At 18.9% G+C, this 22,314-nt stretch overlaps 4 protein-coding genes across 4 annotated transcripts; 1 reads left to right on the top strand and 3 right to left on the bottom strand.

Moving 5' to 3' along the window:
• Nucleotides 1-6,206: 6,206 nt before the first annotated feature.
• Nucleotides 6,207-7,171, top strand: MKS88_000618 (uncharacterized protein; the record flags this gene model as incomplete). Its single annotated transcript, XM_067217371.1, has 2 exons — nucleotides 6,207-6,284; nucleotides 6,410-7,171. The coding sequence occupies 2 exons, from the start codon at nucleotides 6,207-6,209 to the stop codon at nucleotides 7,169-7,171; spliced, it is 840 nt and encodes a 279-aa protein (XP_067075404.1).
• A 2,620-nt stretch (nucleotides 7,172-9,791) lies between these two features.
• Nucleotides 9,792-10,783, bottom strand: MKS88_000619 (uncharacterized protein; the record flags this gene model as incomplete). Its single annotated transcript, XM_067217382.1, has 2 exons — nucleotides 9,792-10,568; nucleotides 10,697-10,783. The coding sequence occupies 2 exons, from the start codon at nucleotides 10,781-10,783 to the stop codon at nucleotides 9,792-9,794; spliced, it is 864 nt and encodes a 287-aa protein (XP_067075405.1).
• Nucleotides 10,784-13,313: 2,530 nt separating this feature from the next.
• MKS88_000620 (uncharacterized protein) lies at nucleotides 13,314-14,301 on the bottom strand (the record flags this gene model as incomplete). Its single annotated transcript, XM_067217393.1, has 2 exons — nucleotides 13,314-14,087; nucleotides 14,215-14,301. 2 exons carry the CDS (start codon nucleotides 14,299-14,301, stop codon nucleotides 13,314-13,316), a joined length of 861 nt encoding a protein of 286 aa, XP_067075406.1.
• A 6,026-nt stretch (nucleotides 14,302-20,327) lies between these two features.
• On the bottom strand, nucleotides 20,328-21,311 carry MKS88_000621 (uncharacterized protein; the record flags this gene model as incomplete). The annotated part of the gene is made up of 3 exons (XM_067217404.1): nucleotides 20,328-20,618; nucleotides 20,727-21,098; nucleotides 21,225-21,311. 3 exons carry the CDS (start codon nucleotides 21,309-21,311, stop codon nucleotides 20,328-20,330), a joined length of 750 nt encoding a protein of 249 aa, XP_067075407.1.
• Between the last annotated feature and the right edge of the window lie 1,003 nt (nucleotides 21,312-22,314).

Genomic DNA, 22,314 nt, shown 5'->3' on the forward strand with positions numbered 1-22,314 from the left:
TAAATTAAATATATTTTATTGCTGCAGAATCTTTTTTATCAACATCAATAACTTCATTTTCTTCATTATCAGAATTTTTTTTTACTAAAAAAAAAAAGGCTTTTTTTTTTCTTTATTCGGTTCAAAACAAATATATTTTAATTGTTGATTCTTGGCATCTGCAGCTTTATCATTTTTAATACGTTTTATTTGTAAATAAAATAAAATTCCTTTAAAGTGGCTATCGCAAGAGATATAATTGGATGTATTAGGTATTTCTATCTTTATCCTAAATTGTACACAAATGATATCGATAATGACAAAATTGCAGAAATAAAGATAAAATGTTTAAAAAAAAGGCTCACCAGTCATTTAATAGTTCTTTTTTCTTAATCATGGTACTGGTTAAAAAAATAAGGTTTTAATAACTTTATTAGATATTCTTTATATATTTTTTTTTTTTTTTTTAAATTATACTACAGATAAAAGATTTAATGGAAAAATTGTATATATTAAGTTGAAACATCATCTCTTCCATATCTTCAACATTAGATAAAATATTTAATGATTTATATTTTTTATCATTTCATTACCTACATAATCTGATTTTTCACAATTATCAATAAATTCTGGTGTACTACCTGTTTTTTTAGACTTGCGCTATGATCAAATTTGTTAGATTTTTCATATTTGTTGTCATTTTTTAATGCATGTAAACGTTGTGATAAATTATTTTCACCTTTTTTAATTTTATTTTTTATTTTTATATCGGTTCTTACTGGTTTTGAATATTATAGTTCTATATCTATCCTCAATAATTGTTTGCTAGTACTAACATTTAATAAAGTATTATTCTCTTTCTGATATTCCATAATTATCTAGAGGTATTGAACTAAAAATTTAGATAAGAATTCATTAATAATGAAATACATATTTATTCACGTATTAATGAATGTTCAAATTAAAATGAAAATATAATGAGATAACTGCTAAAGGGTATGTACTATTCATAAATTTTATTTTTATATTATAGCTCATAATAATATTTCAAGCTATGTATTAAAAGGAAAAGTAATAAATTTAATAAAAAAACAACTCTTTTTTGTCTCACATAGAGAATATATTTATTCGAAGTTCTTTTATATTCAATATAGAGTAAAAAATTTTGTTGTATATGTAACTTTTTTAATAATAATAAATAGAAATTGGAATATTATATTTTTTCGCATTTTTTTCTCTCTAAAATATAAATTTATTTTATCTCTTTTATTTGAATATAATTACATTTAATGTATGCTAGTTTAAAAGAAGAAAACCAAAAAAAAAACATAAATGTTTTAGTAAATATTATGTATGAACATATTTAAAGAACTTTACTAATTAAAATAAATTAAATTGAATAAAATCTAGTAAGCATTAAAAAAGTAATATTAATGAATAATTTTAAATGTAGCAAGCAAATTTATACATAAAATTGTTTCAAGTATGCTATATATTTGTATTTAATATATATACATCACTCAAACCTGTGTAATTGAATATAACTAGGAAAAATAAAAAATAATTTATGTTAATATGACTATAATGTTGGATAAAATTTAAAAAAAATAAAGTTCTTTTTTATTATACATATATTATTTTATAGAAAAGTAGTATTTTAAAATATGTAGCTAACAATAAAGTAAAGAAAACATTTAAAAATAAATTTTTGCAAATCCTTATATGGTTGTTAACGTTTTTCCCATGATAGAAACAAAAACAAGAAAATATAATAGAACAGAATAATATAACTAACTTATACTCATAAAAATATCTGATCAAAATAATAATAATAAAGCTTCAAAGTAAAAAAAAATTAAAAATATAGTGAATAAAACGACCATCTATTTAATTTATGTTTGCGTATTTTTATGTTATGTTTACTAATAATTGATGTTATATTTTTATCAATAATTTAAAAAGGTGTAGTTACTCATTTTTTATTAAGTTTAACTTTTATATGTATATACTTAAAAATTCATAAATTCGAGTGTTATAATAAGGAATAATATTAAAACTAAGAAATATAATATATATGAGCTATATATTATCATTTTCCTTGTTAATGCAATAAGAGAAAATGTAAATAAATAATTAAATTAAATAAAATCGACATAATGGAATAAGGAATTTTTATGTTTTCCTATTATGTTATAAAGAAGTAGAGATTATTTTTTATAATAAAAAAAAAAATTAAAATTAAATTAATAAACATAAGGCAATTGAAATTCTTACCCTGTGTTGTAATATTGTATATTATTAAATTTATTAGAAAAGTAAAAAAGATTTTACAATTTTTTTCAAATATATTATTAACTATTGCACTTTTGTATATTATTAATTAAAATGCTAACAATAAATTATCAGATGTTTTACTAAAAATATAGAAGTAGAAATAGTATTAATTTTATATATGAAGTAGGTCAGAAACGTTTATTAAAAATCTTTTTTAATTTTACAAATTTTAAGGCTCATGGTGTATAGATCATATAATGAGTAATTTAACAAATGTATTTTTTTTATTTTTTTTATGAAAATTGTATGTAGAAGGAATAGTACCAAATATTTCTTATAATTATGCAGCATATATTTTAAATATACTAATGTTATAATTTTTGTTATAAACGAATACAACATTATGGAATAATTGTTAAAAGATAATTATATTTTGATAGTTTGGCCTTTTTGTTATTCGAAACGAAGATTTGATAAACAGTTTATAATTTCATAAAATTATTTCCATTTTTTCTTGTAGCTTAAAAGAAAAGTAGTGTTATATAAATAACATTAGTGAAAATAATAAAAATAGAAATTAAACAAAACAACAACAAAAAAAAAAATAGTATATTATTTATTTCTATTGAGAAAAATTAAAAATATTATTCTTATGTAGTATAGTTAACTAGTAAACACCTTGAATTAGTAGTTTATACCTTGTTTATTTATTGAAAAAGGATATATTAATTAAATATAAATTTAGCTATTTTGTTAAATGTTGTATATGATAAGAATTCACGTAGAACATGGGTTATTTTGAATATTTATATTAAAATAACAATATACCATTTAAATGATTCTCAAAAAATAATATTTTTCATAAAAATAAAAATTTTATTTGAAATATTTATTAATAATGCACAACAATGAAATATTTTAAACAGTTCTATGATCCGATGTAAAATTAAATTTAAAAATTTATTTTTATGTATTGTATTTCTTTATTATGATTATTTTATTATTTTGTTATTCGTTTTTTTCTTTTTATTAAGTGCATTCTATATTTTATATTATGCGCTTATTGCATAATTATGAAGTAAATATTAAATATAATTTGTAAATTAAAGATAAAAATGAAAGAATATAATACGATTTAGTTATTAGTACAAGAAAAGCATTTGGACAAAAAATTCGTTGCATATTTAATAAGGATTTATTTTGAAAGTAGGTGCGTTAAATAAAGACAAAATAAATAAAAAAAAAAAAGAAATATAAAGAATATGCATGTATGTAGCAATGTTTAGAATAAATTAACAAAGAGAAAAAAATTTGACATACTGATATATATGAAACTACCCCGTATAATGTGATAATATTTTAATATATTCAAATAAGTAATATTTCAGTAAAAGAAATAATGCACAGATATATGTACGACATCATTAAAACTAAAGATGTGTTAGTGCCTGATGGAAGAACTATTAGACTTTAATTACAAGAAATTATAAGATGCCAAATATAATATAAGCCATGAATAGAACAAAAAATATGTTAAAACATAAGTATGATGTAAATTAAAAGAACAAAAATATATAAATGAACATTTGTAGCATAAATAGACGCTAATAGGCATGTACTGGAAGAAATATTAAAGAATTATTGAATATTCAAATAGTAAGGAAAAATGGGTTTATATTGAAACAAAGGATAAATAAATAAAAGTTAAATTTTTAGAATAGTAAATGAAATATGCTTCTAGAAAAAAAAAGAACCTTAGGAAAAATTTTCATAAATTTTTTTAAATGGTAATTTACATTTAAAGGTAGTTTCATTATCATGGTTGCCAGAAGAGCAATATAATGGGTTTGACTTTATACTTAAAAGATGAAGTGAAAAATAAAATAGTAAAATGAAAAAATGTTAAGATTTTAAATAATGAAAATGAGCGTTATAAAAAAAAAATTAATAATATAAATTAAGATATATGTATAGATAACTGCGTAGTAGAAGCGTAATTCACGATTACTCACAAATTATTTGATGATGAAAAATATCATTTATGATAATTTTGTGCACCAAATTATAAAAAAACTTAACGTAAAAATAAATTATTAAATATTAGTAATATCATTTGAAGGAAATTGATAATGAATTTTCAATAGACCAATAATATGTAGAATGATAAATGATATATGTTTATATAAAGAAAAAAAAAAGTTTAAGTAAATTGAATATTCCTAAATATTTTAAGGTAAAGAACACTTAATTCTTGAGGAAGGTTTTATTACTTTGAATGTACATTAATTTATTATATATTTTATAATGTATTATTATATAAGGTTTTATATTAATTATTAAAATTTTTTAAGGATTATTTTTATATAAATTAACTTAGTGAATTATCCAAAATACGAGAGTGTCAAATAATGAAACTTGAAAAGTGCACTAAGTAATAATTTTCCTAAATGTAATATTAAGTTACATATATGCATATCTATGAAGCAGTGCATTAATTACATTATGATAATTCCTATTTTATTACTTTTGTAATTAAAATGTTGTATCTTAGGCGTAGTAATTTTTTTCCCTTTCTTATTTTTATTTATTTTTTTTGTTGTAAATTTTATGCAGTTTTTCATACATTATTACAACAAAGTTTTGTGCATCTGATAATTTTAAATTATTAATCTCATTATATTGTAAACACAAAAAATAGTAATATCAGGATAGATAATATTATTTTTGCTAAGTGTATTTTTTATATAATCTTTTTAATTTAAGTTAATTTCGAATTTTTGTTTTTTTTAAATATGTTATTCATAGTAAATATTTATAAAATAATAAAGAATTAAATATAAAATAGTTCAAGATTTTTCATCTTAATAAGTAACTAGTAAATCATTTTCATGAAACTTATAATTAAACTAATGTATTTATCTACGTAAATATTCTATATATAATTTTTAGATGTAAATATATATGGATAGAGATATTCTTGAAATTTTTCATAATACATGCAATGGTTATTAGTGTATCTTAATTTTAATTTTAAAGCTTATCTGTTTTTATATTAATAAATGTAAACATTAATACAATTATGTGCTTGAGATATGAGGAAAGAATTATTTTATGAATTAATAAATGTAGTATTTATAAATTTTATAATGCATTCCAATGCATGAACAATAAATAATACTATAAATTTATGATGCAGAAATAGAATGCTAATGTTGATCGGATTTTTTCAAATATAGAAATTTTCATAAATTATGTAATATCATAAAAATAATATTTACAACAATATATTTATTTTATTCACAAATTTGTGTTAATTTATTCATTATTGAATATCTTATAATTTGCTCAGTGGACATATTTATTTTATAGATATTAACTCTTGTTTCATTTTCATAATTAGTAGCATTAAGCTATAAGAACAAATGTTTATAAAATACATTGTGTATATATTAGATCTATTAATAAGAAAAAACTATTGACATTCATAACTACACTCTTAATACATGGTAGCATATATTATATACATTCTCTATATTCTATATGAATTCAATATTTCGAAATATTAGGAAATTATGTATCTTTTTTTTTTTTTTTTTGAAAATTATGAATTAAAAAATTATTTTATTATATAAGTGTATCATATAATTATTTTATATATTTTTAATGTTTATTAATAATTGAATTTACATTATTTTAATGAAAGTTATTTTTTTTTTAAATAATTTTAAAGGAAAGATTTGATGTATTATATTTTTTTAAGTTACATCATTTCTGATATAAGAGATATTATAGTTATATATATTTTATTTGGTTTTTTTGAAAAAACAAAAAATTATAAAAAAACTAAATAAATAAACATAGTATCCTTTATTACTAAAAGAATGTTATATAATTATTACTTTTTCATTTCTGAATTTATTATAATATTAAAAACCTAACCAGTAGAACAAAAAATGAAGATTCTATTTATAATTAAAATTTATACGTTTATACTTTTAAAAGGGATATATCATATTTACAATTATATGGTAGTATAATTTTATTAGAGGAAATTTATTTTATTCAAAAATTACTAGATTTAATTTTAGTAGTACTGTTTTTTTATCATCACATTTTATTTTCTTTAAAATGACATATATCCACTTCTTATTTTTAGATTAATTTTAACAAATCTATGGATAAGTATTACAATCTTGATATAAATGTAGATACAAAAATATGTCGTTTATTAGCAAAATGTGAACAGATTAAGGATTCATATGTTGCAGGGTTAAAACAGAAGATACCAAATTATGGAGAGAATGAAAAATATAATATATCTAATTATGAAAAGACGCTAAAAGTAAAGAACAAACAATCAAATGGAAGTTCATCAAAAAGCACGAGAAGACAAAATCAAGCAATTAAAAATAAATCGTGCATGTTTGAAACAAAAAAATATTCTCGTCTTGAAAAAAAAATATTTAAGGAACTTGATTATTTCGATTTTCTTAAAAACAACAAAAATATTAGTGATAAGCTTTACAAAAAGATTATACGTAAAAAATGTGGCTTGCGAATTGCTTTACCTTTATTATTGTTCTTGTTTTTATCAATATCACTAATATTTGATTTGTTTTGTGGTTATGGTCTTATAGGGAATTTGTTTGTTGTACTGAAGATGTTCTCATTAACTGAATGGATGAATCCTTTTAATAAATGGTTGTTTGCTTCCCCTTTTAGCTGGATGGGCGTAAAAAAAATACAAGTGACGATGGGGGAAGTGATAAGCTACAAGTCTAGTATTATTACTAGTTTTTTTAGTTTTCTAATTTATTTCCTACCTCTCCTCATATTAGGTGTCACCATTATAGTAGCGATATTTTATTATCATACAAAAGTAAAAAAATTTGAAAATATTAAGTACAGGAAAAAGTAAAATATACAGTAAGGAATATGATTTTTTATCTAGAGAAGTCATTAGTATAATGAAATAATCGTAGTATCATTAATGATATACTTAATAAATGCTTCCTAAACTTCTTAAACTTTATGAATGCACATTCATAATCCAAATAATTTTTGTGTACAACTGTAGAATATTATATTCTTAGTTTTTTTGTAAATTTCAAAGTTTTAATATTTTTCAATTTGTATTATAAAGTATCATTTTAACTTTATATGTTATAGCTTAAAGCATATATTTGTATCTCTAAATAAATTTTTAGCAAAAATATATATGTGTAATTTATAATTAATATATAATAGGATAATTCATATAATTTTGTTGAATTCGTGTGATAATTTATATCAAATATATATAAAAGAGTACTTTTCACTTTTTCACCTTTTCTATTGAAAAATAATCATTTGTTAAAATAATTAAAAAAATGTATTATTAGTTTCAAATTAACAATAATTTTGTCTTTTTCTGCTTGCATTGAAATAGAGTATATTTCTCTGTATTGATATATATATAAGCATATTTTATTTTTTACTTAAATAAAATTTAATATTTATTCTATAAAATAGGTCTTATAACGAACATGTAATAAAATATATTTTTTGTAGAATTTTATTTAATGAGTATATAGTTTTTTTTTACATGATATAAATGTGAAGCTATATATATATAGAAAAATAATATTCTTTATATATATATATATGGATTATTTATAATTGTTTGCTGTTGTAGGAACTATGAATATTTACAACATAAGAATTAAACAATTTATCATAGTTCATAATTGCAACTTTACTTAAATTTTTTGTAAAATAATTTTATATATGTCAAATTGAAAATTAATAAATGCACATATTATATGTTGTTTTTATTTTATACCTCATTTAAGAACTAATTTAATGAATTAAATTTGATCGCACATTAATAAATAATAAATTCAAAAAAAAAATTTATACTTTTTAAATGTAAATTTCTAAAAATATGATATACATATCTGCGAAAATTTTAATTTTAATTTTGAGTAGTTAAAAAATATGTATATTTTATAAAATCATATAAAAATATGTATGTATTTATTTTTGTTTATAAATGTACCAAGGAACAAATACTTCTTTAATGGTGCATAAACATTTAGATAATCTATATTGATAATTTCTAACTCATTTACATCTATAGAGTTCATTTTGTTAATAAAATAAAATTAAAAAAAATGTATTATTTTTTTATAGGTGATTTATAAATACAAGATAGTATTTTCTTTGGTTAGATACATTTTATTAATGTATATTTAACAATCTATTAAATTATTTTATTTTATTTTTTTACATTTATTTTGTTTGAAAAATGAAAGTTATAGCTATAAAAGAATTACTAACGGTAAATATAAACTATAGGTTTTTTTGTATATGCTTATATTAATATTAAATTTTTAGATAATATATTTATATACGTCCATAAATAGTAGACATAAATATGTAAATAATTACGAAAAAGTGATGAATATTTTGTAGAAAATATAGATCTATTTTAATTATTTTTAATGATAATTTGTGGTTCTACCGACAAATAACATATTTAAGAAATTTACAATTTTGGGAGCGTGAAAAAAAGGATTCATACATATTATAAATTAATATATGAATACATTTAATTAAAGCATTAAATCATTTAATGGCACAAAACATATAAATAGCATATAATATATTTATGTATGAATTCCCAATAAAATAAATATTTAACTAATTTTTGTAAAATTGAATTATTGCTAGAATTATAAGCAATAATAATGTAATACTTGGTTTTTACATTTCACATAATTGTAATGGTTTAGAGTACCTAAGTTATTAAATAAATATAAATAAGCAACATTACATAAAGATATTATTTATTATATATTTATGAATTTACAAATTTAGGATATACAAAAAAATCAAATTAAAATAACAAAATTAAATGCATATTAAAAAACTTTTTACAATAAATATTTTTTCTACAATATTTTTCATAAAATTATTTAATAGAATAAAAATTGAGTTTTTTCCCTTAAATAATATACATGTATGTGCAAATAAATAAAAGGAAATACATCCGATTTCTATCATTAAATGTAATACAAGACATAATTATTGCTAATTTAAAACAAATATTATGTTTTCAAAATATAATGAAAAAATAATAATTTGAGACTAAGAACAATGTAAAAAACGAAGAGAAACGATTTTTATATCATGTTTAAATTATCACAATCCAATAATATTAGATAAATAGTGGTAATATATATTCATTTTAAAGCATATGCATATATTGTTCATGAAAATGTATTCAAATACAAAAATATATATATGAAACCATAATTCTTAAATCATGGACACACAAATAGTAAAAAATTGATAGAATTAAAAATTTCACACTAACAAAATAACTAAAAATATCCATATTTACTTCTTTTTATCAAAGAGACCATATATATGTTGGGACATTTATGAGATATAAGCAATGTGAATATGTCTATAAAGTATATCACTAGTTATTTAACAAATATTGCTTCACATTAATGAATAATTTACAGAATAAATTATATTTCCTACTATTCATTTTATCTTTTCCTATAATTAATTTTTTTGTATTTTTTAACTATTTTATGGTAATAAAAAAAGACAAAAATAACTATGACGCCTAATATAAGAAAAGGTAGGCAATATATAGGAATACCAAATAAACTCCCTAATAAACTCTTTTGCTTCATAGTTTCATCTAATATATCTCCGGCCTCCGAAAATGGAATTTTCCAAAACCATTCTTTTTCCTTTACCATCTCAAAAATTTTTGTAAACCAATTGGACTTAAAAACGTCAGTAGGGACCGAATTAACTAGTGATATAAGTAAACACTTTTTAATTGAAATACCTAGTGAATAATCTACTATGAATAATATTAAGAACAAAAAGAATAATAATACTAGTGTAGCAATTCGTAATCCGTATTTTTTACCTATGACTTTTTTGTAAAGCTTATTACTAATTGTCCTGTTATTTTTAAGAAAATTTATGTAATCTAGTTCCTTGAATACTTTTTTTTCATTATTGGAATATTTTTTTGTTGTATATGTACAATTTTTATTCTTCTTATCTTGTTTTTGTCCTCTAGGATTCTTTGAAGAACATTCATTTGATTGTTTGTTTTTTCCTGTGTTTCCCTTTTCATTATTAGTTATATCACATTCCTCGTTAACTCTGTTATATGGTGTTTTTTGTTTTAATTCTGATACATATGAAACATTATCCTGTTTATATTTTGCTAGTAATCTATACGATATTGTATCTAATTTCTTACAATGGATGTAGTTTTCTTCCGAGGATTTGTTAAATGTACTCTAAAAAAAAAAAAATCAATATTTGTTATTTAAAATTTAAAATAACTTCATGCTAAAATATACCATTAATATAAATAAAATATAATAAATATGAATAATGTAAATATTCTTAAATAATTTTTCCATACCATATCATTGTTAAAATGGCATATCCATAATAAAAGGATAAATGTATAAATTTTTATGTAAAAGAGAAACTTAACCTTTTGTTCCATAATATATATATTTAATACTGCAATATATCCAGTATGCAAATAATTAACAGAAATGCAATATTCTCTCAATGATAAATCATGCTATATCTGTTAAGTTAGTTTTTTATTTTTAGTAATATCTTAGCAAAATATATAAAACTTCAATATATCTCACAGCAAAAATGAAAAGTAAATTTTAAAATATATTTTAAAATTTTTATATTAATTTTATTGTTAAAAAAAGGATTTTACATTATAATTACATAATTTGAATTCGTTCGTAAAATATTTAAAATATGTTATTTAGCAATTTATTTTACTAGGTAATTAAATAATTTTTTTTATTGATACATTTAAAAGAAAAGAAATTATGATTACTTAATATTTATAAATATTAAGTTTATGTAAAATGGGGAATATATAGAATATATACAACATATATAATACATTGTTGTGTATGTTAAGATAATAATAGCTAATTATAACTATATTTTTTTTATTAATTTTTTGTTATTTTACAAAAAATATATTTTGTAAATCTAGTTAATGTTAATGAAATATTAATTATTATAATAAAATAATAATATCAATAATAAATGAAGATAGTATAATTATATATAACATACTGTGCTACGTTATTAGTTCTAATTGCATTAGTGACTGAGGAAATATATGCATTCTTATACAGTATGTAACGTATTTAAAATGTTGTATTAATAATATGATACGTAATTTATAAAAAAAAATATATTTTTTTAAAGTTAATTAAAGTCTAGTCATTTTGTTTTTATATTTTAGCGTTTAACCGTTATAATATTTAATTAAATATTATATATACCATTTTTTGTAACTAATAAATTTGTAAATCCGTATATTTAATTTTTTTTTTTTTTTTTTTTTTAATTAAATATATATATTTAATATACATTTAGTAAAAAAGCAAAAAAATAGAGTAAATGTTATGTAAAATATACAGATATAATAACACCTAATTAATATTGTATACGTTTTTATATATAAAGAACAAGAATTCGTATTCATTTTTGCTGGAAATTTATTTTATTGGAGACATTTATGTTATTTTAACCTAATAAAACTAAATAAATTATTATGCAATGGAAATAATAAAATAGCAATAGAATATACTTTATTATTTTCATAAGATATCACAAATATCCCCAATTTATAATAATACATGTAAAAGTCGTTGTAAAACAAAAAATAACCAAACAAATGTAACATATTTCTTAGCAAGAATCTGAACAGGACTCTTAAATTCTATTCAAAAACACAAAACTAGTATTTATAAATTATATGTAAAAAAAGAATTCGTCTTTTTTTAACTTTTATTTTATTTGAAAAATGAATATTATAAATGTAGATGATTTATTATATTTCGATATAAACTATATGTGTTTTATATATTCAGAAAACAACATTAGATCTTTACCTAATATATATATAGAGAACCATAAAAGACAGAAAAATATATATAAATTCATACATGCAACTTATGGAAATATTGTAGAAAATACATATTTATTTTAATTATTTTTAATGATAATTTAGATTTTTTCGGTTAATAACATATTTTTGGAGATTTATAATTACGAGAGAAAGAGAAAAAAAATATTAGTATATATAATATCTATTAAAGTGTAATTAAATTTAATTCATTAATTTAATAAATTAATTGCACAATACATAAAAAACACGTAGAATGTATATATTTATTATCTTTTACAAAATCGTATTATCACTACAATTAGGAGTAAAAATAGTATAATAATTGGTATTAATTCTTCCATTAATTGAAGTTACTTAAATCCATAAGTTAGAAATTACATATAATACGTAATTAAAAAGTATATTATTTTATTGTTTATTTACAATTTCACATTTTTACAATTCAAGAAAAATTAAATATACATTAAAATAGTTTTTACAATATTTATAATATATTTTACATAAAATATATATTATAGAATAAATATTTCGTTTTTTTTATGTAATAAGAATATATACATAAATTTAACCAAATATGATAACTTATTATCATTAAGAGCAAAGGAATACAGATTTATTCTTCATTAAATAATAGTAAGTTAATTAATAGCCTGAATAAATAATACTTTTAGGTTAGAACAACATGTAATATTTAAAGAAACACTTTTATCTATAAATGTAAACTATCACCCTTCTATAAAATTATATTAATTGTGATGCTATATATTCAAATAAACGAAGAAATATATGTTTTTCATGGAAATCTATTGAAATGCAAAAATCTAAAAATGAAGAAATAGAATTTAGTCAAGATGAAATTACAATTTATAATATATACTGAAAAACTTTAAAAATTTCACATTAAAAAAATAACTAAAAGAAGACATATTTACAATTTTTTATCAAAAAGTCCATATACATGTTTGTACATTTATAAAATATAATGAAATATTAGTATATGTATAACATATCTAATTAATGATAGTACAAATATTATTTCGTATTAAATTTTTACAGAAAGAATTATATTTTGTTGTTATTAATTTTACCTTTTCTTGAATTTAATTTTTTCATATTTTTTAACTTTCTTATGGTAATAAATGAGCGCTATTATAAGTGTAACACCTAATATAAGGAAAGGAAGGAAATATAATGGAACACCAATTAAACGCCCTAACAATCCATTTTGCTTGTCTACATCCTTCAAATTTTCAATCGTTGGCCATAATGGAGATTTCCACAACCAATCTGCGTCTTTCACCCAGCCATAAATTTGTTTGAACCAATCTGATGATAGTACTGATTGATTCCAATTAACCAATGATATCAGCAAACTCTTTTCAAATGATAAACCTAATGATATATCTATTACCATTAATATTAACAGCAACAAGAAAAATAATACAGGTGTAGCAATTCGTAATCCGTATTTTTTACGTATTACTTTTTTGTAAGTATTATTACTAATTGTTCTGTTATTTTTAAGAAAATCTATAAAATCAATTTCTTTGAATATTTTTTTTTCGAAATAGGAACATTTTTTTTTTTCAAATATACAAGAATTATTTTTAATATCTTGTTTGTGGCCTACAACATTATTTAATGAACTTCTATTTGATTGCTCCCTTTTTCCTATTCCCCCCTCTACATTATTATATATGGCATTCTCCTTGATAACTCCATTATAAGGTATCTTTTGTTTTAACCATGTAGCATTCGAAACTTTATTTTGTTTACATTTTTCTAGTAATCGATAAGATCTTGTAACTAATTTTCTATTATTGATGTATATCTCATCCAGAATTTTGTTAATCTTACTCTAAAAAAAGCAATTAAATATTCATTATTTAAAAAACACATTATTCTGAAGATAAAATGTAGTATTAATAAAAATAATGCACAAAACGTATGAATAGTTCAAATACACTTTAGTAATATTAACGTACTATATCATTGTTAAAACTGAATATCCAAGTTAAAAAGATGAACGCAGTAATTTTAATTTTTAAAAGTGATATAATTTTTTGTTTCATTATATAGATTACTAATATTTTAAGGCATAGATTAGCAATAATATAATATTTTTTTAATAACAAAAAATATAATGATTATTTATTTAATATCATTTTTTTTATTATTTTTTATTTTTTAGTAAAAACTTAAAATATATATATCTTTATATTTTTTAATAGAAAGATAAGGAATAATAACAATAGCAATATATCATAAATTTTTTTTGTTAATTTTATTTATAATAAGATAAATTTCCTTGGAATAATAAAATTTTAATTCATTATTAAATATTATAAATATATAAATTAATTTTTTATTATATTATAGTAATTATTTAATTTTTTTTTTATTGATAATTTTAAAAATAAAATAATAAATATATTATTTCCTATAAGTTCGAAATATTGAGATTTTATGAAATATAGAGAATAGAGATAATACATTATTCTCTATATTAAGAGAATAGTTACTAATTTTACTTTTTTTTTTCCTATTAACAATTCAAATTTTATAAGCAATGTATTTTGGAAAAGCTATTATTATTAATAAATTATTAATTAAAATAATAATAATGATTATGAAGAAAGATATATTTTCATTAATATTTCTTATTATAATAATTATAATACTTTCATTCTTTAATGTTCTATAATATTTTGTTAAATAGGAATATATAGCATGCTACAATATACATAAAACAAAATATATTTTAAATATACATATATTATAATTTTTTATTTTCTTTTATTAACATATGAAAGTTGAAATATACACTTAAAATGGTTCACACCTTAATACTATGTGAAATTTTTTTATATTTTTCAAGTTTCATTTTTCTATATTTTTGAATTAAAAAATATATATTTCGTAAAATTTATTGACATGATAAAGAAAAAAATGGTAATTATTGTGTATAATATGCTCATATTAGCATAATATAGGTTAAATATTTTATTTTTTGATAAATCCAATAATAGAATTGATTTTCTTTTTTACTTATAAATATATTAAAAAAGACATTCAAGCAATGGTTATAAAATATAATCTAATCAAAAATTGAGAAATAGTAACAATCAAATGATAAATACTGTATGCTCTTTTTTATTGAAACAAATTACGAATACCAAAAGTTAATAATTCCAGATGTACAATTGCCACTAAAAATAAACATTACAGTAATAATTTTTTAATAATTCATAGGAATATCTTGATTCATAATACTTAAATTACAATATTTAAACTGAATGTAAGAATTATATGTAGGGAAAAAAACAAAAATTTTCTTTTTTTTTGTTTTTGTTTAAAAAATGAGAATTCTATATATGAAAGCAATAGTAAGGTAAATATAAACTATATGTATTTTTATATATATTTACAATAACATTTATAATAATTTACTTAATATCCTTATAAAAAACCATAAAGAATAGCTTAAAATTATAAATAGATACCTAAACATGATGAATTGGACATAGAAAATACATTTTTGCTTCAATTACTCCAAATGATAATACTGATTTTTACAAAGACATATATTTTTTAAAAAATTTATTATGATTGGATAAAAGTAAGAGGAGAAACGTATATTATTTATTAATATTAGATTAATAGTAATTATATAATTTTATTATTTAAAGGTATACAAAATAAATAAAACAAATAATATATTTATTTATAATTTTTCAATTTGATGTTTAATTAATTAATTTTTATAAAATTGCATTATCACTACAATCAAGAACAGTCATAATATAATTATTAGTTTTAACATTTAACATAATTTTGATCATTAATAGTTTCTTAGTTAATTAATAATTATAAATAAGGAATAATTTATAAATATAATATTTTATTATATATGGAATCACATATTTAGTCCATGCAAGAAACAAATAATAATAAATTAAGTATATATTACTAGCCCTTTTGCAATAACAATTTTTTCTATAATGTTTCTCACAAAGCTTATTTTATAAAATAAATATTAATTTTTTTCCTTAAAAGAAAAAATGTATATGCACATATCAATACAATGAAATACATTCGATAACTATTATTATATAAAAAAAAGGCACATTAATTGTTAAGTTATTCATAATAAAAAGTTCTCTTAATATCATGAAAAAATAATAATTTTAGAATAGGCTAACACGTAAAATAAAAAGAAGCACTTCTTAATACAAGTATAAATTATCTCCGCTCTATAAAATTATGTGATGTGCGCTATCATATATTCATTTTAACCAGGATACATATATTTTACATGAGCATCTATGTAAATACTACAATGATAAGAAGAAACCTTCATTTTAGAAGACCTAAATCTATAATTTGATATATGAATTCGAAAATATTAAAATATTCAAATTCGAAAAAAATGAAGAACATAATTTTTTATTATGCATCAAAGATTCAATGTATACATATATTTAATAATATAATTATAGCTATAATAGATATGTTTATTAAAAATGTATAACTAAATATATTATTTAATATTAACAACAAAAAAATGCATACTTTTATTGTTAATATTGCACAGTTATGAACTTAATTTTTTTTATATTTTTCATTATTTCTTAAGATCTTAAGAATAGCTAATATAAGTATGGCAGCTAATGTAATAAGTACGCAAAAAAAAATATTATATAATAATAATCTTTTGCTGCTATGTTTTCGAAGATCTTATATATATACTTCCAGAATTTTTACAAAAGGCTTAATTGTTATGGACGATTTTCGAATGACGCTAATCCTTTTAATATAGCTAATCGTATTCTCAACAAGTAAAAAATAAATAAATACAACGCAAATTCCTAATTTCTAAATTTTACTTTTTTAAAGCTAAATCACGAATTCTTAATATTTTTCCAAATTATTCATTATAATCTTTTTTTGTGATCCATTTTTTATTAAAATGGGAAGGTTTTTAATCAAGCATTCCATTACTATAATCCAAAAATTCTGTATAGTATTGAGCAATATTTAACAAACTTCTATAAGACTGTTTTTTTTTTTTTTCCTTTGATACCCTTTTCAATAATATATTTATTCTTTTTTTGGTTTACTCTATTATATGATATATATTTTTGTAACCCCACTATAATTGAATTCTCATCGTTTTTATATTTTAATAGTTATAGACAATTTCTTCTATCTGATTTTTTATCAGAACGAGAGTTATAATCCAAATATTTCTTAAACATTCTCTACAATATAGAAGTAATTATTTGTTATTTAAAAGAATAGTCTAAACTTATATATGTATTAATAAAAGTAAAACACGAAAAATGTGAATAATGCAAATATGCTTAAATAGTATTATCTTACTACATCATTGTTAAAATAGCATTACCATATTAAAAGGATAAACACAGATAATTTAATAAATGTTTTTGATTCAATTTTTTGTTCTATGGAATAAATACTTAATATTCTTATATATTCAATAAAGAAAAAATTAATAATTATTAAATATATCTCTAATAATAGGGCTGCTATATATAATTAAAAAATTTTCTTATTAACGCATCATAATTATTTAATAAAATATATATAAGTATAATGCTATTTACAAAGAATATAAAGAAAACTATCATTAAAAATGCATTATATAGTTTTTATAATAATTTTATTTAGAATAAGAAAAAGTTCATTGAAAACAACGAATTTCAATGTTTTCAAAAATATTTAGAATACATAATTTAATTATTCTATATAATGCACTAATGAAAAAATTCTGCGTTAAACTTTTTCATAGTGAATTAAAAAAATATATATGTGCTTACTTATATGGCTATTGAATTTATATACACTATAATATGTATAGAGTATACATATATTACATTGCTAAACATATCGAAGCAATTATTAATAATTTTTAAAGTGTAATCATATTAATAATTCAATGTTTATAAACAATATATTTTAGAAGAACTAATTATTTCTAAAAAAATATTAATTATTTTAACAAAATAGTAATAATAAATGAAAAGATAACATTTTAAGTCATCTTAAGTATAACACATGCTTTAGTTACTCCTTTAGGACGTACAACCTGTTATAGCTTATAATATATATAAAAAGTTGAATTTTTAACTAACTACCTAATATATTAGGAAATATATATTTTAAGTACAGAATAAGCACTAATTTTTTATTTTCCTAGCATAATTTTTAATTGGATTTAATTTGCCTCATATTTTTAAATAAAAAATTGTTATGTTTATCTAATTTATTTTTATTGTTTTTTTTTTTAATTTAGTGTATATACTTTAAAGAAATATTAATATATAAAAAAAGAAAATTATCGCAGTATAATTATTCAATATATATATATATTATTTTAATAAGTGCAGATATTATAATAAAATATAATGATATTGAATATTTAAAAAAATAATATATATGTATACTTTTTGTTAAATTCTTATTAGAAATGAATCAACTCCTAAAGTACTGAATTGTACACTTGTGGTAGTATCACTTTGCATAGACTATAAGTATAATTTTACAAAGAAAATAATATGCATGGGTATTTGCATTGATTATATAACACTTTTTAAATTGTGTACAAATGTGATGAATAAAACATACATTAATATTACATTGTAATTTGCACTAGAATCTAAGAGATATAAAATTTAAGATATGAAAATTAGTCCAAAAACTATTAGTGCGGATACATTGCACTGTACATATTTAAATAAATATTTTTATAAAAATAATATAGGGTAACTCTTTAAATATATTTTATTAAATCTTACGTAACAAATAAAAAAATGTAATGTATTTATAAATAATCCATGAAGAATGAGTTATACTTTATTAAATTTATTATATTTAATTAACTATCAATATTAATTTGAAGAAAATACTAATCGTTAATAAAAGCTATATATTTTTTTATACAACCTAAATTTATATTAATTCTTTACTTGATACATTTATGAACACAAAAAATACGAAATATATATAAAAACAATAAACATTTATGTTTAATTGTGGAAAATATATATTTATTTTCGCTGCCACTAATTATAATTTATCCTTTTACAAACATTCAGATATATTTAAAATATTAATTTAATGGAAATGAGAAAAAAGAGAATTATATATATCTGTTAAAATATGATTACATCTAGTTCATTTATTTGATATTTTATTAATATAAAAAATATATAGCTCACTTATTTATAAATTTTCAATATAATGTATGTTTAGTCAATTTATTCTAAATTGGATTAATTCCATTATTAAGTTGAATAATAAAATAGAGAATGTTATTAACTCATCATTTCAATGTGAACAGTATAATCCAGTAAATTCTTAAACAATTATAAATAATTGAAGTTCAAGAAGGATACTTTTTTATTATATATTTATAAACTTAAATATGTATAGTGGGAAAAAATCTAAAAGTACATTTAAACTTTTTCACAATAGTTTTGTTTTATGATATATTTCTTATAAAATATATAAAATAAACATTAGTTTTTTTTCTGTAATAAACAAAATATATACATATCAAAGGAATAAAATATATTCAATCCTTTTCTTTAAATACTAAATAAATACATTAATTTCTAATTTAAACCTAATAATATATTTTCTAAGTAAGCTGATAAAATAGTCATTTTATACAAGAGTATGCAAAAAATAGAAAAACATTAATTTCTTTATCAAATAGTAATTAACAAATCTCAATAAAATCAGATGAATGTTGCTATTTTATATTCATTTTAAAGCATATATGTTTATGTTTCACGAAAGTAAAATGAAATATAAAAATGTGTATATGAACGCATAATATATAAGCTATCTGAAATATTATAGAACTAATTGAAAAAATTAAAAATTTTCAAATTTAGAAAATAATTAAAAGTATACATCTTTATAGATTATCGAAAATGCCACATACATGGTGGTGTATTTATAAAATATAATCATCTATGCTTATTTCTATAAAGTACACCACTAATGGTTTTGCAAATGTTAATATTAATGACTTATTTTCAGAAGGAATTATATTAATTTGTTATTCATTTTACCTTTTTTTGAATTTAATATTTTCATATTTTTTAACTTTCTTATGGTAATAAATGAGTGCTATTATAAGTGTAACACCTAATATAAGGAAAGGAAGGAAATATAATGGAACACCAATTAAACGCCCTAACAATCCATTTTTCTTCATTTCATCCGTCACATTTTCAATCGTCGGCCATAATGGAGACTTCCACAACCAATCTGCGTCTTTCACCAATTCATAAATTTTTGTGAACCATTCTGATGATAGTACTGATTTATTCCATTTAACCAGTGATATCAGCAAACTCTTTTCAAATCATAAACCTAATGATATATCTATTATCATTAATATTAACAGCAACAAGAAAAATAATACAGGTGTAGCAATTCGTAATCTGTATTTTTTACGTATTACTTTTTTGTAAGTATTATTACTAATTGTTCTGTTATTTTTAAGAAAATCTATAAAATCAATTTCTTTGAAAATTTTTTTTTCAAAAAAGGAACATTTTTTTCTTTCAAATATACAAGAATTATTTTTAATATCTTGTTTGTAGCCTTCCTTGCCCCTTGATAAACTTTCATTTGATGGTTTATTCTTTGCTTTTGAGTGTTTTTCAGAATAAGATATATAATTTTTTTCATTAATTTCGTTTCTTGGTATATCTTTTAATTGTGCAATACTTGAATCCCTTTCTGTTTTACACTTTGCTAATAATCGATAGTATTTTGTGCAAAATTTATTATCAATGATGTAGTTTTCATCCAAGATCTTGTTAATCGTATCCTAGAAAACATAATATGTATTCATTTGCTAGAGGGAATAAGTTGTATCAGTACAAAAACAGCTATTTTTAAGAATAAAGCACAAACATATAAAAAAGAAAAATAAGCTTAAATGATATTATCATACTGCATCATCCTTAAAATGGTAAATCCAAAATGAAAGGATAAATGGGGAAATTTTAATAAAAAAGAGCATGTTCATTTTTTGTTTCATTATATAGATTATTAATACGGTAATAAATAAACTACAAAATAATTTAACAATTATACTATAATTTTTTATTTTAATTATAAAGAATACAATGATTATTTATTTTGATTCCTTTTTTTTTTATTATTTTTTATTTTTGTGTATAAAATGAAATTTATATAACTATAATATTTTTTACAATAAAGACAATGATATATAAGTTTAAAATTTTGTTATAATTTTTTTTTTTTAAATTTATTTATAAAGAACTAACTTTCATTAGAACTATAAAATTTCAATTCATTATTAATAATTTCTAATGTATAACTAAATTATTTAATATATTGAAATAATGAAGTATTTCTATTAATACTTTTAAAAATATAAAAATAAATATATTAATTCCTAATATTTTGATATATTAAATTTTTACGGAATATAGAACATAGAGAATAGGGATAATTCATTTTTCCTTTAGTGAGATAATAATTATATTTTTTTTTTTTTTTCCTATTAATTATAATTTTATAAGAACTATATTTTGGAAAAAATTATTATTAAGATATTAATAATTATAACAACGTAATAATATACGAAAAATGCAACACTTTGAAGAATATTTCTTGTTTTAATAATTATAAAATACTCGCTCCCTAATTTTCTATAATATATTTAATAAACTGAAGATATAGCATATAACCAAATCAATAGAACAATACATATTTTTGAAAAAGATAAATTATAATTTTTTTTTTTTGTAAAATAACCTTTGAAAGTTGTGAATTTTAGTTAATATTCATTTATACCTTACTTCTAAATGAAATACTTTTAATGAAACAAGTTATATTATTTTATTTTTTTTATTAGGACATATTCATTTTATATAAAATATTAAAAAAAAGAAAAACAAGAGTTGATTATATAAAATATATACATAATAGCATAAACTTGGTTCGATAATTTATTCGTCAGTTAATTTAAGAATAAAGATAAGTATCATTTTTTTTAATTATTTTATTGTATCGTA

The sequence above is a fragment of the Plasmodium brasilianum genome, chromosome 2, assembly GCF_023973825.1.
Source record: "Plasmodium brasilianum strain Bolivian I chromosome 2, whole genome shotgun sequence".
Lineage (NCBI taxonomy): Eukaryota > Apicomplexa > Aconoidasida > Haemosporida > Plasmodiidae > Plasmodium > Plasmodium brasilianum.